Source organism: Pavona decussata, unplaced genomic scaffold (genome assembly GCF_977016875.1).
Source record: "Pavona decussata unplaced genomic scaffold, jaPavDecu1.1 SCAFFOLD_140, whole genome shotgun sequence".
Lineage (NCBI taxonomy): Eukaryota > Metazoa > Cnidaria > Anthozoa > Scleractinia > Agariciidae > Pavona > Pavona decussata.
The window spans coordinates 372,501-390,000 of NW_028145553.1; the positions used below are offsets into that span (position 1 = coordinate 372,501).

General features: G+C 39.4%; 3 protein-coding genes and 1 long non-coding RNA gene across 4 annotated transcripts in view; 1 reads left to right on the top strand and 3 right to left on the bottom strand.

Moving 5' to 3' along the window:
* LOC146466794 (uncharacterized) overlaps positions 1–942 on the bottom strand; it is a 17,020-nt gene extending 16,078 nt beyond the window's left edge. Inside the window, exon 1 of the mRNA XM_085126477.1 lies at positions 1–942. This exon is cut by the window's left edge and continues 399 nt beyond it. The gene's annotated coding sequence lies outside the window, so the exon portion shown is untranslated.
* The window catches only part of LOC146466795 (uncharacterized), a 13,418-nt gene extending 9,473 nt beyond the window's left edge, over positions 1–3,945 (bottom strand). The window contains exon 1 of the mRNA XM_085126474.1: positions 3,675–3,945. Within this exon, the coding sequence (XP_084982600.1) occupies positions 3,675–3,915 (241 nt within the window). The 5' untranslated portion in view covers positions 3,916–3,945. The remainder of the gene's footprint in view (positions 1–3,674) is intronic.
* A 3,235-nt stretch (positions 3,946–7,180) lies between these two features.
* On the top strand, positions 7,181–9,189 carry LOC146466797 (uncharacterized). The gene is made up of 2 exons (XR_014867907.1): positions 7,181–7,577; positions 8,485–9,189. It is a non-coding gene; the product is annotated as an uncharacterized LOC146466797 (long non-coding RNA).
* A 6,703-nt stretch (positions 9,190–15,892) lies between these two features.
* The window catches only part of LOC146466798 (uncharacterized), a 6,186-nt gene continuing 4,578 nt past the window's right edge, over positions 15,893–17,500 (bottom strand). The window contains exon 2 of the mRNA XM_085126475.1: positions 15,893–16,637. Coding sequence (XP_084982601.1) covers positions 16,104–16,637 — 534 coding nt within the window. The 3' untranslated portion in view covers positions 15,893–16,103. The remainder of the gene's footprint in view (positions 16,638–17,500) is intronic.

Here is a 17,500-nt window from a genome sequence, read left to right on the forward strand (position 1 = left end):
ATTGAGGTTGGATCTACCTCGTTCCAAGGGTCTCTCCTCTTCATCCTGGGAACGAGGTTGTGGTTTGAGATGTTGCGGGTGTGTCCAAATCTCTCGCAAGGTTGTAGAGAAACTGGTTTATCGCAATTCTGAAATTCCCTTACTTTCTTGCAATCCATTTTGCGTATTTCTCTTTGAGCTATGATTTTCAATTTTTTCAATTTTGAAGTGAAACAATGATTTGATTAGGAAAAGATGATGATCGGAAATGAAAACATCACCTGAGCGCTTTTGTTATGAAGTATCTTAGAGAGTTGAGTTATTTTAGTTGCATGACGTAAGAACTTGTGACCGTCATGTTAATCTTATGATTCAAGGTCTAGGTTATCCTTCGCGAATGTTTAGTAGTTTATAAGTGTGAGAATCGTATTGTCGACATTTTTGACAGTGTCTTTTTATGCCGTGACGACCTCATTACGTGACCAATTGAAAAGCATGTACACAAGAGAACGTGGTTGACACGATTTGTGAGACGATTTCGATTCGATGAGTTAGGATACGATTTACGAGTTAAAATTCGACGACAGTTGTATGCGAGAATGCGATAGAGGTGAAACGATTTGTACCAGTACGTTATCGACGATTAAAACGTTTAAGAAAACACTACAAGATTCGATATCCGTTTATTACAGTAAGTGTTGCCGTCTAGTTGTTTATTTTGGTATGTTAAAAATAGCTCTCGAGATAGGCATGCTTGGTAATTCTTGCTGACCTTGGCTTGGACCATCGTGTTGATTCTGGTCCTCTTAATGTGTTGTTTTTGAATTGTGGTACTTTCCAAGATTTTCATTGGATACTTGTTATTTTAATGTGTGGTCGTGTAGGTTTATTTGGGTTTTCTTAGTTGAGTGGTAAACAGGATTCTGTAAGTTCCCACGTTCAGTTAACCCAAACATATCTACAAATTAGCGTATTTAATTATTTAATCGTGAACATTCGAGCTTGTGCTTGTGTGTTAGTTTCAGTCCTCAGTTGTCAGAGTTAGTTGAAGATTGTGAGTTGTTAGTTGTCAAGGAAAGAGAAACCTGAAAATGTGATCAGAGTCTTCTTAGAGTCTTGGTTCCTCCCGCTCAAAGCCAGGCGAGTGCTTGAACACTACTAGCCTCTTGAAACACAATACAAAGTTCAGTTTGGCGTACCCTACATAACGTGGAGCCTGGCGCTCCTTATATCATTTCAATATTCGGTAACTGACCCTTAAAAGTTTTTTTTTTATATATATATAAGTCGACAAGAGGAAATAAACTAACAACTAAAAAAAACATAAGATCGAATCACTCTGCATAGTGCTTTTTCGAAACGCCCCGTTTTCGTTTTACCGAAAACGCATAAGCAACTTCGCGTTCCAGACTCTTTTTTACAGCAACGATGTAAGGAAATATTACAACAGCCATTTGAACTGACAGCAAACAGATGCGTTGTTTGTGATCTAAATGACGTCAACGTTTTGGAAAGGCCCCGGTTTTGCTTTTCAGTGACATCGATAAAGTGTTCCATTTTTCAGATGACACCACTCAAGCACGAGGTAGCGTACGTGTTTCATCCGATTTCCAGCCTTCGAGGAACGAGGCGCAGTCGAGGTTTTTTCTTCGAGTGTACGGTTTAGCTTCTCAAATCATTGATAATTCTTGGAGAAATTCCAAGTAAAAGTTCACCAAATTTTATGTTAATTACATTTCGCAACCTCCTTCACGGTGGTAATTTCCCTTGTTTTCTCTCCAAGAATTATGAATGAGTTTGACAAAGTGCTTTCCGCTGTATGTGTTTCAGTTCAACGAAAACGATCAGCGTCCTCGATCGTTTTCTGCAGTGTGGATAGGACGCAAAGCCAAAACAGGTATAAATTTGGATGGGAGCCTTAAATGACTATAATGTACTCATCATAGAATATTACAGTTTCAACCACCTCATTGGTTCCTTTCCTGAGGTACAAGACGTAATATACCGTGATTACCTCATTTGCATCACATGTGAAAGGAAATTGAAACATCGCATTTTTCTTCTACGCTTTTCCCGTTCATTTTCCTTCGGGGATTTAACCTGTGTTTGAGTGTATCATAAATCCATAGCCTGCCCAGCTCTTCTCGACACTGGACACTACGTTGACTGGATTATTATAGATAATTTGGCGTGCAGTATCGCTTAATGTTTTCACTCGTTGTTAGCATTTTGTCGGGCCTGCAAAATAACTAACTGTACGGATATCACAACACCTTCGTACTCGTTTTGTGCATTATTCGAAGAGTCCGGTTAGTGGAGCTCGATTTGCGTGGTGGAACTTGATTGTTGAATATAGAGAACGTATTTTCTTGACCACATGTGATGCATTTGCTTGAACATCCTAATTTAGTTAACTGTGAGATTTTTTTCTGCAATCGGACTCTATCTAAAACTAAAGAACGATAGAAATCGTGGTGTCCCTCATGATCATGAAAATGCCCCAAGGTTGCGATTCACATATCTACCAGCATGAAAACACCACTACTGTATGTGAGCTGCAGACTAACAATGGAGGATCCAGATTTCCTTACAAAATGAATAACAAAATGAATGTGGGGGAGAGATAGGAAGAGACAGAGTGACATTGTTGTGCAATTCGTACCTTCTCACCTGTTTTCTTTGAGCAAAAGCGAGATGCTGGTCCGCCACTAGAGCGGCCAATCAGCTGTCACATCTCATTGATACCTTACAGTCAGTACGTGATTATTGTCTCTACAATTTCTTTCCTTAATTTTTTCTTCACTAACATGACAAAGGGGATACCCCAGCTAGGTGTTATAATGCATTCATGCGATTCCGTGATTTAACACATTTACTGTATTTTTACCTCTTATAGCCTATCACAGGATTTGTTTCATGCACAGATGTGGCATGATAAGAGAATTATCTATCCAGTGTGCTAAAGTTAAGCGAACCCATGAATTTCCCACTGAGCGTCAGCCCTAGTAAGGATCGGAAATTCATAGGTTCACTTAAACGCTTTAACATACACTACAGAGTTAACTCTCTGATCTCTCATTTGAGTCCTTAGTGCTTGTGGCACAACATTCATTTGTACCCTACAGAACCCCTACTGACATGTTTTCAGCCTTCATGTCGGTCTTTCTACCAGTTTAACTTATTGCATATTTATTGAAGCGGTTTAACATGCGTCTGGTCTGAAATAGGGTCACGGTTTCAAGAAGCGCACACACAAACCCAACCAAATTTTTCTGGGATTTCCCATTCCAGACAGCATATCAAGGCGGATATTTCGTAGTACTGCAGTGTGTGAGTCGTCTATTTCTGCTGCGTTCGGTCGGTAGTTAGTGTTTACCGAAGTCATGGGTGGGGGAGGGGAGGGAAGGGAGGGGGGAGTTAAAGCACACTCTAATATACTGTGGGGCCAAAGCACTCATTTTGCCTCTTGTTTGTAATTTTACTGATCAAACATTAATTTCCTTAATTTATTAAAGACCCTTACATGTATCATTTTATTCTAATACAAATGCGCTATCTGAAGAATTACGTCACAACTGAAGTAAGAGGCAATAGGTGATCTCGTGCTCAGATCTTCTCACTCTTTGGAAAAGCAATGCGTTTAGACTCCATTTGGTCAGCAACGTGACTTTACCTGCCCCTGACAGCACTTGTACCAAAAGCTACTGTAGGCTTTGGTTCCACAGCAACTGGGAGAGCGTGATGGCCTGGATTGTAAGACACCAGCACAGGAGATATCCCAAACGCTACTGTAGGCTTTGGTTCCACAGCAACTGGGAGAGCGTGATGCCCTGGACTGTAGGACACCAGCACAGCAGATGGAAAACATTGGGTTGTATGCTTTACCACCACATTGAACTGTGTATCGGGGATTTCTGACTCCTGGCGATTTTTCATCTGTCGATAAATAAATAAGTAAATAAGTAAATGATGATAACGATGATGATGATGATGATGATGATGATGATGATGATGATGGTAGCCTATTTTTTGAAAAAGTCAAAGTTTATATTACGGGGACGATCATTAAACTTCCCACAATTAAATAAAGTCGAAGCCGCTGTATCAAGCGTCCGCACCTTTGGGGCGTTGCATGCTAAGTGACCACTTCAGAGATACAGGTTGCTCACAATACACATCAAACACAATAAAAACGCAATTTCTTTTCACATTCGGTAACTTGATCAGGGCCGTACCTAGGATTTTTTTGTCTTGGGGGGCAAACTCCGCACACCCATCCACAGGGGTCCCCTGTATACAGACAGGGTTTCTAGTTGGACGTTTTTCTTTGTACCCCTACACAGAAAGTTATTGCCTCTAGGACCTTTAAAGAAATCAAAACATACTGATGCTTTTCGTCTTAAATTTTCATGATTTATTATGGTAAAAACACCTTGTTTAGTTCGAAATTGCCTCCAAGGTCTCTGCTATACAATGATGACTTACATATAATCTTAAACACAAGCTTTACTGTTAACAGCAGATCGTCCAAATCCGCTACAAATACATTGGAGTAGTGCAGGCCTTTTAAAACCAATTTACTCTGAATTTCGCTCTGAAAAATACCAACTCGTGTCAGCTAGATTTAAAAGGCTAAAACAATGCGCTAGGGAGTCGCGTAGGCTTGTCACTCTTTATTTACACAATTCTAAACACCAGACAGCCCAAATTACAAAATCATTATTTTCAGAAGAAAAACTTGTACTGGCCTTTGCCTCCAAAGATTTTCTCAACAATTATTTGGAATTCACATTGAAGGGAGACTTTTTCAGTCAGTTAGTCGATTTTCTTGTCATTTTGGACCAATATAGCTACAAGAAATAGCTCAGCAAACTCAAACACTATGTTAGAAAAAATTTAGCTTTCCTGGCGGCAGCAGCTGCCCCCTCTGCCAGTCCCCCCCCCCCCCCCCGCTTTCTACGGCCCTGTTAATGTACAGTTCATGTACAAAAACGTTCAAAATCTAACGTCCTTGATTAAGAAACTGCAACGATAAAATGGTATGACAAAGGCCGCAACATAGTATAAAAGTAGACTAATAAAACATTATGCCAAGATCCTGCAGTCAGTATTACAGGTCTTTAGAAATTCAATTACCTGGCAGGCTATTCGTTGCTATTGTTTGAGTGATTTCGTCTTCCAAAGTGACCGTTTAAAACAGGCCAATACAACAGAAACAGCTCGTTATGACTTAATAAAGGGTGACCGCGACCGCTTAATAGAGCTGGCCGTTTAATAGAGATCAAAATTACAGTAATTAAGGGAAGCAATTTTTGGGACCTTGACTTAAAATAACTTCTCTCAGTACTTTTATAAGAAAAGTATAGGGACAAGGTAAGGAAACTTGTTCTTTGATATGAGGGGTTAACAGGTCATTTTGAGTTGTTGAGGTAAAGGGTGAACAAATTGACACTGAAGTTGTTCAAAACTAAAACAGCAATTTTTGAACGGGGGAAACTTGTTAGGGAAAAACTTGACGAGTTTTGTCGTACATACGAGAAGAAAAACATTTGTCAAATGCAGGCTTGTATTGCAAGACCGTTTTTTCTGTGTGCCCTGCAACATATCTCACTAGGTCCAAGCTTGGTGATGTTATATATTTATCACGTGCTTGACCATTGTCAGGATATAGCCGATGGCCACTCCAATTTCCAACTCTCTAGATGGTTAAGAGGGACGAGTTTCCAGGAGTCATTGTCCGGCTTAGTTGCCACTTGGTTGTCAACTGTCCATTGCTTGTGTCTATGGCTGGCAACCGGCGAGATATCCATGGAAGTAACAGCAGCCGATCCACGTTTGCAGCGGATGATCATGCCAACCAGATATGAAAACGAGTCGGAACACCAATTTTTGACGCAATCAATAATGACCTCAAAGCGGTTCAAGATCCAGCGCCCAAATCTCATCCTATATCGTCTCGAGTCTACCATTAATAGAATCCACTGCACTAAGATAATAATGATTCCTAATTTCACTATCTTATCTGCAAGAGTGGGGAAATGGACGTGATTGTAGTCATTCTCCAATACAGTAAAATACCTCTTATCTTAAAGCGTGAATTGCATTTGCGCCAATGTTGGAATGGGTCTGGCTCTCGCATCTTGGTTTGGCAGTATATCCTCTCTTTCTGACCAGATCGTTTAGGTCCCTTTAAACGGCTTCAACATTTGCTTCAACATGCGTTCAACATAGTTATTGAAGCAAATGTCGGGTGCGTTTGAACAGGTCGTTCAACAACGTTGAAAGCGTAAAAAAATGTCGAAAGCCTGTTGAAAGCGTGATGCCAAATTAAAACTGGTTTAAACTTTCATTCAACATCGATTCACCATTTTCTTTGTTCTTGAAAATGTTGAATGGCGTTGAAACCGTTTCGGAACAATTCGTTCATCTAACATTTGCCGAACATCCGTCTTGTTTAACGAATGTTGGCCAAATATTGAAACCCTTTAAACAGGCCTTTGTACTCTCTTAGCTGCGTACAATTTTCTCGCACAGCCTGACAAGGACATAAGCCATAGCTACTATGGCTTCGTTGATTTTGGAAGGGTCAGAAGGATTCTCAAGCTTTTCCTTTAGCCCGATCATCAAACATCACATTTCTTTAACATTAATCCGTAGGTAGGGGACGCGTTCAGTCTGTGATTAAATTTCCTCACAATATTTCCAAGGCATCTTCGTTGTTTAATCCCTTTACTTTCTTTCCTTTCCTTTACTTTCTTTCCTTGCTAGCGGGATTTTTTTATCTCTCATAAAAGCTCAGCATGTTAGACTTTTCACAGCTTCTTCGTAGTCGGGCAAAGTCATCCTCTATACCTTACACGCGCGGATCAGTGATGAGCGAGTAATGGAGACAACCGCAGAAATGGCATGGGACCGGCCTTTCATATTACCATCTCTTCTTGAACAATGACTTTATCCTTTTGCTTTCGTAGAATAAAGAGAAACCGCTCGTACATTTTATGGCTACTTGCTGACGTGAAACCGTCACACATTCAGACGATCCTACTCAATCCAGCCTATTGAGGTCTGGTTTAGGTTGCCTGGGGTGTTTTTGTGCATGGGCTTCATCTCCGACTTCGATTTCCAATTAAAAAGACAGTAGTTGTAAACCGTGCACAGCCACTGCCCTCTCTTTTCCAGAGGATAGCGGACGGCTGTAATCTCGTACCCCGATCTCAGTCGTCGGTTCGGGAATGTCGAAATGTGAGATCTGGTAAAGTTCGATATAACGCCATTTCTGGTTGGTTACCAGAATTAAGAATGCCTCATTCTAATCTGCTCTGTGATTGGCTCTTTCCTTCTGTGTTTGGTTTTTCGCTCAGTTCGGGGAAGAAACAAAAACACGGAAAAGTTGTCGCTCCGATTAAGATTGTCATGCGACGTTTTAATACATACATGCCCTTTGTGTGGGGAGAGAACAGTGAGAAATTGTTTTTTCGGAAGACAACAGCGACTTTAGCCGAAAAGAGTTTGCAGTAACGTTCAAACGGCCTTGCCAAATTACACAAGTTTCCAACACGATGGATATAAGCTTGCTTACTTTTGGGGATAAAATGGAGGTAGGTCATATATTTTTTTTTTGGTATTTCTTGACAAAAAATGATTTTTTTTAAATGATTATTTATTTAGTAAACGCAAATTAATTTCCCCAAAATACTTTACCTTGAGTTCCTGAACACGCGCGCCGCATTTGCTAGCATATTTTCAGTTTTTGTCTTCTGCTAAAAGACTATTTTCCTTCTATAAATTGAACTGGACTTTGAGTAAGAGACTTCATAATATAATATTAGTCCTTTCAGACCAGTGTGCTTATTCCTTCAAGATCCATACAACATCTCTCATAGGACTTTTGAGAAATTGATAGAGTGTCCACACAATATTATTATTCTGGTGAGATCAATATCCCTCCCACCCCTCAGCTAAGAGAAATGAAAAATGTCCGACTTATGACCGCCAAAATAATAGTAATGAAACCCGTACTACAACAGAGAACACCTTGTCTGAACCGATTAGGGCTCTTTATGTAAGTGTAGTTAGTTTAATTTTATCCCCTCTCTCCCACCTGCTGAGTTTAAAAAAATTTGGATCCAAAATATGAAACTAGCCTTCCTCTAAAATAAAAATGGGGACATTGGTTTACATGTCTGCACCACCTAATGTTTTGCAGGTCTATGCTTGTGATAGGCTTTAGAAAAGAAGTAGTTTTAAAAGGAGGACATGCCTCTTTAGATTTGACATCACTTATAGTGTTTAGAATCTTTTTGCCATTGTTCTTTTCTTCAAGATGGGGGAATTTCTCCATTATTTTATCATTAGTATGGAGTCCTTGAAGTACTAAACACACTTCATTTACTACTTCCATTGTTAATCCTTAGCACATTCTCTGATACAAATAGTTATCACTGGCCTCAGTTTCTCCTTTATTTCTTGTTAACTCTGCCTTAATTTCTTCCACCTGATTTCTAGGGAGAAGCAAGTTCCTAAAGTTCCTATCAGTGATGTGAATATCTTCAAGGGCTAAGACAGCTGGACACAGCTCAACACATAATTAAGAGCAATGACAGTCATTTCGGACAACAGATATCACAACAGCTGCATTTCTCACACAAAAGCCAAAACCAAAGTGGTTATAAGCAAAAATTTTCCCCTGCACAGATTTCTGGGGTATTTACACTAATCTGTCATGGTGGGTTGCATTTCTTCAATATTTGCACCAATATGATTGTTGTTAAAGTAAAGTTTTGATGTAGCAGGCTTCCCATCTCTTCCACTTTCTTGGAAAAAACTTTCCATAGTTTGCGGAAGACCAAAATGAATAAATTATTATCCTTCCAACACAATGAGAATCAAACCCCATTCCCAAAGATTGTGGCAAATAATATTCATTGTCAGTCTGTAGAGAATGAGACTGAGCCAAAAGTGCATTTTGAGGAATTTGGGGAGTAAGGTAGAACTGGTGATCCCCAAGCTTTCCACCCAAAAAGGCACCCCCAAATCCACATAGTACTAATGATGAGTAAATAATAGGCTGACAGGCTTAATTTTTGACATTGGTGGTGATAAGTTCATCTGCTATGGGCGAAAATATTTAATCAAACTGGTCAACATTACTTTGTGTTAAGATAGGAGGGCCTTTGTAGTACTCCATAAATCTTTCATATTCAAACTTTGTATGATTGTAGTTTGGTTGTTTTTCTGTTGCTGTTGTTGTCATGACAACAATCTTCGCTGTAGGGAATACTGAGGAAAGTGTTCCTCGTTTGCTGTACTCTGAAGTTGTGTCCCCTGAACAAAGATGCAATTAATTAAGAAAAAACTGTAGTCATTCACTGGGATGTTGTTATTCTTTCCATTAGAATAAGACAATATAATTACCAGAAAATGGATAATGAGAAGGCTGAATAAAAAGGGATTCTCAAGTAACTAAGCCCTTTTTGACGCATGGGGTGGTGGAAGGACGAAGCATAAAAGAAGCTGCGATAATCACCAACAATATGGCTCTGTATTTATTAGCTTTTAACCTTTAAGCCTCAGTGTTAACATACAGTTTCTCCTTACTGGTCTCTACATGTCCATTTTTCATAGTAGCATAATATAGGGAGGCTGTTGAAATATCAAGAAATTTCACCACTGGTGATCTCATGACCTCTCCTTGATTGTGTATTGATAAATATTAGGAGAAATTTTGATACTGATCACTACTGGGGCTTAAAGGTTCAAGGTTCACTGTTCTGATATTTTTTGAGTACTTGTGTGAAAAGTCCTTGAACATAATTTTGTGTTGCTGGTCTTAATATTAAGAAAAGTTTAACTTAGGACCTTACATGGGTGCAAATATCAATACAAGAAAATTTTTTTTGCTCAAGGAATTGGCATCAACAAGGAATTTTCATCCAAGACAGACACTGTTTTCAAAGTTTCTTTTCCCCACCACTTCTCTGCAGTGGGTTTGTGTCTGACAGTTTGATTAAATGTTGTTTCCTGGCTATGGAAGGCCATGGTTAAGGAATACTTAGGAATTCATGGTTACTGAAGATCAGCTTACTGTGAAAGCTGTTGTTTTGCTGCAGAAATGGGTGACAGTTCATTAGAACACACAGACATGCACAGGAAAACTAATAGTGGAAATATTTTTTTTTATTTGTTTTCTATTTATCTGCCATTTGCTACTTTTATGAGCCCAAATGACCTTCACACCCTCCTATTATTATTGTTATTATTTTTTTTTGCTGAAATCAAGGATCCCATCAGAGGTGAGTGTCCAAGCACCAAGATAGCTGCTTTGGACATAAAGAACCTTGTATTATTCTTAGTGTATCATCCTCTATGCATGTACAAATAATGCAATGCTCAGTACAACAATGATTATTTAAGCAGCTCATTGTGCCTTGCAAATCAAATGCAGATAATGACCTTTGTTCTTCATATCAAGAGTCAAATATTATTAGACTTGTGTATTATGTGGTTCTAATTTTCGAGTCTGTGGACTCCTATGTGTAAAATTATAACCTTTATTAACTTGTCATCAAAGAAGCAGTCGAGGGGGCATGTCCCCTAAACTTAACATAAATTTCAGGTGAAAATGTTTCAAGTGTTATGTGATAAAGGTGAATCAAGAACCACTGAAATGGAAAGCTCATCACTACCAAATAAAACTCTAATGGGAAACTCATAGGGACTTGCTCTGTTTGCTCACATGTTGCAAGTAACCAAACATTCTTCAGATCCCAAATCCAGATGTGGTACCTCCATTTCCCAAAAGAAATTCAAACTTCCATTTTTGAGAAAAAAAAAACCCTTTAAAACAGCAAGGGTGTACTCGGTACTTTAATGTTGGACATAATTGGGCGCCTACCATTTACACGGACAGGTCTTTCTGGTTTGCTGGTATATAACCAAGACAGTAGCATGGTGTTAGGGCTAGGATGGGTCATGGTTCATTTATTTCACACTATTTACACAACATTAACATAGAAAGAAAAGTATTACAACAAATGATTACAAGATAAAAATAAATACAGTACAAATTATAAAATGTGTGTGGTGGTCAAAGTAGCAAAGGCTTTCTAGCTGACCACCACCTATTTTTAAGTAAACAAAGAAATGACACTGAGCTTTATTGAGATATTAGAAAATGTAGGAAATGTTTGTAGAGCCTAGGATGTACAAGAGAGAATTACATTTGTGTAAATTAAGGTATGTTCGAGATATACTGAACCGAGCAAGAAATCTAAACAGGACAAGCTTAATAAAAGAAGAACAAAACAATAAATAAATAAAAACAAAAAAAGCAAAAAAACAACATACAAACAAACAAACAACAACAAACAAAAAGAAAGGAAAAGGACAACACATCATCAGCAGCAACAGCAGCAACAACAAAGATCAAAATATAAGCAGACATTATTATTATTATTATTATTATTATTATTATTATTATTATTATTATTATTATTATTATTTTTAACTCTATTATTATTATTAGATAGTTACATACTATTATATTTGATCATTAAACAGAACATATATTATTTGATTGACAAGAGATCAGGTGGGCCTTATTAAGTTTCTTACACCTGTCAAAAGTTTTTGTTTTTTTCAATGCCATGGGGACAGTTTCCCATATGACAGAAGCAGAGTACTGAAAAGTAAATTTGCCTATGTTAGTTAACTTGTGGTCGGTGGAAGTTAAGCTTGGCAGAATTTCTGGTGTTATAGGAGTGGACAGTTGTTGTAGGTAGGAGGAGGCCCTGTTTAGCTGGTTCATATAAAATTATATTATTACAGTGACCTTGAGTTGTGTCCTTTGGCCTGTAAAAGAAACCTGCCGCATTTACACAATCCATTTGGTTTGGAAATTTAAAGCATTAACTTATGGAAGAAGGAGAATTTGTGTGACCAAATCAGCTGAAAGACTACAAAGAGAAGAAATAATTTTTACGTATTACTGGTAGACCACAATTTCTGAAACTTTGCAAAAGAAAATATGACATGAACCATTTGACTTTCCAATGCGAAATTTAACACCAAGATGCCAATCAGTAACTCTATTGTGCCTCATCTACAACAACGACCACAAAATTTTTCTGATAAAGCTTCGACAACAAAACCTCTCTGCACTGTCTGTTGCTACCTTTACCTTGGGGTGCACAAAAATTATGTGACATTTCCCTGCCTGTAAATTACAGTATTTTCAATACAGTTACCATCTAAAGCGAAAACTGGTACAGCTTACTCCGGTTGACTTAAGTCTTTTTAATTGATCGTCGATAAGCACGTTGATCTTGAGTGGAGAAAGCACAATTACGATGGATTTGTTCTTGGAACAGTTTTCATTACAAAGATGGTCTAGATGGTCACAAAGGGTAGGAACTAATCTTGGTAAAAAAGGGATTTACCGCGCTTGTTGATTGCAATCTCTCCTGTTGCCTTTTTCGTTTTGGTCTAAGTCTCAAGTTTTGTTGTCCTCTCGACCGAAGAACGTTCCGAAGAGCACCCTCGAAAGCGAAAACCTCACCAGGAATGATCACAGTTACGAGCCGGCGGCCATTCAGCACGGTGGACAAAGGATGATGGGCAGGCCCGTATTCCGGGCCTCAAATCGAACTTTACCAGATCTCCCCTCCGCCTGACCGTGGGAGATCTGGGTACGAGATTAGGAGGGCTGTGCACAGAGAGCAGTGGCTGGTACTTTAAATGTGTACGAGCACGATACAAAACTGACTTGTTGTTTTATTAACGGAGACAAAATATCGCGATTAAACCGATCTACTACAATCACTGTCCGTTTTCATACTGCTCCGCTTAGGTTATCTATTTATGTTCTTTACACAAAAAGACATCTATTGTTGAAACAAGGAGGAGACAAAGCGACCGTTAATTTCCGCGAGACGAAATTCAAACCAGTTTCCAAACCAGTCGCTAGCTCGACACTTCAACATTGCCATGCGGATCATTTTGATAACACATATATGGTGGTATGTGACCTTTCCCTACAACAAGGCAATACGGAAAGCCGCAAATATATAGAGCAACGAACGGTTCTCATTAGACTAATGCTGCAGTTGTTTTCACGTTACCATGTTTTCACCAATAGTGTAGCTCGACTGTCCAATATACAGGTCAACCACAGGCCTAACGACAATCACTCGATACGCTCTATCGAAGCTAGGGCTGAAGTCAGCTTTTTTAAACTCTGCTGTGGCTCTGATTTATCTTCCTCACCTGTTAAACAAATATTTGGGCATTTCACTCACCAGACTGAATGCACTTCCAAAGCTGAACATGGAATGCTCTTACCCCTGTATTATTACATGCATGGAAACACGTCGCCATTCGGCTGGCTAGGTACAGGACTCAAAAACTATTTCATCGTGACTAACTTTCCAAAAGTAGGGCGGATGGTGTTTGCATGAATTCGGCACAAATCCATCATTCTTTTAATATCATGCTGCTTGGATTCCCAAGATCAACTCAACTTTTTTTTTTTAATTTCCGTAGAACCATCAGGTATGAAATTAGGCTTTTACATAAGTTGCTCGGATATCTCTCACAAGTTGCCCCAAAAACTTTCAAAAGTTGCTCATTTCACGAAAAAGTTGCTCAAAAGTTGCTCTTTATCAACTCAAAAAAATCAGTTTCTACTCAGTACTGATGAAAGTTAATCTTTGCACATCTATACGAATTATTTACTTATTTATATATTCCTTTCTACTCGCTGACATTTCTATACCTACAGAGATGATGTTTTAGTCTCTTCACCTGTTTATCTTATTCTACACCAGTTTATGGAAGCCATTTCACCTTCGCTTGAATTTGAACAAACACGAGCCGCCATCAGTTTTGAAAACGTGTTCAGACTTCAGACCGCTGACCATGCACAGCCACAGGTAACCCAAAGTTCCGTTGATCACACTAACACAACACACTGCACGCATGGCACTCACTGATGACAGTAGTCACTAGTCACTTGTAGTCAGTAGAGCCTGACTATCGAGTTAACATGGATATTTATTCGTTTTTTTAGAGTGGAAATCCATAAAAAAAGAGATTTTTGTCACTAAGAAAGGATATATTTTCTCGGATTGAAAAAAGTTGCCGAAAAAATGCTCGAAAGGCCATAAGTTGCCGAAAAAATGCTCTAAAACATAAGTTGCTCAAAAGTTGCTCGAAAGGCCAAAATTTGCCAAAAAGTTGCCGAGCAACTTGCGAAAAAGCCTACATGAAATGCTAAGAATATAACTAATTACAACGTGACAAGAAAAGTAAAAAATATAGCTTATTACGGCGTGACGATAATAAAGGAATGGAACAGAAAATATTTGCTGAGTAGACAAACAAACCTAAATAGTCAGTGAACTGAGATTGACATGAAAAATTGGTCTGTCGAGTGAGGGTTTTTTAAATGAATATGCAGCACTTTGTTGATTTTGAGCTGGTCTGAGCTGGAAGGGGTGGAGGCGGTGTCCAAGACGGAAAAACAATCTCCGGAGAATAAAGCTCGACAGTTTTCCGAGCTTTTAAGGTGACTTAACTTTTTTTCAGTCTTTCAAGACTGAGTTTTCCAATTAGCTGTGTATACCGGCTAAGTGAAATCAGTTCTAACCTTTTTTCAAAGAATGACTGGCCAGTGAGAGCCGACCCCTTCCTGGAAGTATTCGCGGAATCCTTGTCAGCTCTGAATTTGTTTCAACTTCATAACTGCGATGGCCGTCCATTTATTAGACTTACAACTTTCATGCAGCTGGAATTCACGTCAGTTACACTTTCGTTTATTCATCTTACATGGTTACATGTCACAGGATGAGGGGTCATAGGGTCGAGGCCTGTAATTTTGTCGGCCTTATTTTCTATTACGTCATTCACCCGCAGTTCACATAAATGATATTTTATATATTGAAACTCCATCTATCCATCCTCAACGAGGTATATTACGAGTACAAACTCAAAAAAATGACCAGCTCTCGGTTGGCTTGATAACTCATTTGGCGGAGCCTGCACTACTAACGCACGAGGGATGGGTTTGAATCCCCCTCAAGGCCGACTTTTTCCCAGGTTTCTTTTCGCAGCACAACCGCGATCATTAACCCCATGGTCGTTTGTATTAGTGTTTCATCTTGTTGCAGAAGCTACCACCACAAAGCATGTTGCTAGTATAGTACCTCGGTAAATAAGGTAGATAGGTTGATATAGAATATATGAAGGATTCGCCATTTCAATACTGCTGTCACACGTAATATACAGGGTGTTTCAAAAGTTCGTGGACATTTTAAAAAGTCTATACTTCATCCAGATTTCTTTGGTCTGAAATAGGGTATAGATTTTAACCATTTTGGTCTGTGGGATTGGCCATGGTTTTCACGAGCAAAATTGGTTTGGAAGGCCTATACAGCTCCTAGGATAGATAAGAGAATTACCTTTGCAGTATGTGGTAAAGTGCTAAAGTGAACCCATGAATTTCCTACTGAGGGTCATACACTGTATAGTTAATTCACTGATCTCTCACTTGAGTTCTTAGTGCTTGTGGCGCAACATTCATTTGTACCCTTCAAAACCCCTACTCACGTGTTTTCAGCTTTCATTTCGGTCTTTCGACCGATTAAGCTGATTGCATATTTATCGTAGCGGGTTAGATGGGTGTGGTCTCGGAAATAGGCTAAGGGTTTCAAAAAGCATGCACACACACACACTCGAATTTTTTTGGGAGTTCCCACCCCAGGTGACATATCAAGGCGGATATTTCGTAGTACTACAGTGTGTGAGTCGTCAATTTCTGATGCGTTCGATCGGTTGTTAGTGTTTACCGAAGTCATGGGTGGGAGAGGGGAGGGAGGGGGAGTTAAAACACACCCTAACATACTGTTAGGTCAAAGCATTCATTTTGCCTCTTGTTGTAATTTTATTGATCAAAATTTCCCTTAATTTATTAAAGACCCTTACATGTATCATTCTATTCTAATACAAACGCGCTAGCTGAAGAGTGATGACACAACTCAAGTAAGAGGCAATAGGTGATCTCGTGCTCAGATCTTCTCACTCTTTGGAAAATCAATGCATTTCGACTCCATTTGGTTAGCAACGCGACTTTACCTGCCCCTGACAGCACTTGTACCAACGGCTATCGTAGGCTTTGGTTCCACAGCATCTGGAAGAGAGTGCCGATGGCTTGGATTGGACGACACCACCACAGCAGATACGCCAACGGCTATCGTAGGCTTTGGTTCCGCAGCATCTGGAAGAGAGTGCCGATGGCTTGGATTGGACGACACCACCACAGCAGATACGCCAACGGCTATCGTAGGCTTTGGTTCCACAGCATCTGGAAGAGAGTGCCGATGGCTTGGATTGGACGACACCACCACAGCAGATACGCCAACGGCTATCGTAGGCTTTGGTTCCACAGCATCTGGAAGAGAGTGCCGATGGCTTGGATTGGACGACACCACCACAGCAGATGCGCCAACGGCTATCGTAGGCTTTGGTTCCACAGCATCTGGAAGAGAGTGCCGATGGCTTGGATTGGACGACACCAGCACAGCAGATAGACAACCGTGGGTTGTATGTTTTACCACCACATCGAGCTGTGTATCGACGCTTTCTGACCTCTGGCGATCTTTCATCTGTCGATAAATAAATAAGTAAATAAGTAAATGGTGATAACGATGATTATGATGATGTTAGCCTTTATTTAAAAAAGTCCAAGTGTTTATTACGGGGACGAGCATTAAACTTCCTGACAATCAAATACAGTCGAACCCGCTGTATTAAGCGTCCGCACCCTTGGGGCATTGCTTAGTGACCGCTTCAGGGATACAGGTTGTACACAATACACATCAAACACAATAAGAACCCCATTTCTTTTCACATTCGATAACTTGATCAGGGCCGTATCTAGGATTTTTTGTCTTGGGGGACAAACTCCGCGCACCCATCCACAGGGGTCTCCTGTATAAAGACAGGGTTTCTAGTTAGACGTTTCTGTTTTTACCCCTACACAGAAAGTTATTGCCTCTAAGACCTTTAAAAAAATCAAAACACACTGATGCTTTTTGTCTTAAATTTTCATGATTTATTATGGCATAAACACCTTGTTTAGCTCGAAATTGCCTCCAGGGTCTCTGCTATACAATAATGATTTATATATCATCTTAAACTCAAGCTATACTGTGAACAGCAGATCGTCCAAATCCGCCACAAATACTTGGGAGTAGCGCAGGCCTTTAAAAACCAATTTACTCTGAATTTAGTTAAAAAAAAATACCTATTCCAATCAGCAAGATTTAAAATGGCTAAAAGATGCGCTAGGGAGTCGCGTAGGCTTGTCACTCTTTATTTACACAATTCTAAACCACAGGCAGTCCAAATTACAAAATCATTATTTTCACAAGAAAACTTGCACTGGCCTTTGCTTCCAAAGATTTTCCAAAATAATTATTTGGAATTCACATTGAAGGGAGACTTTTTCAGTCAGTTAGTCGATTTT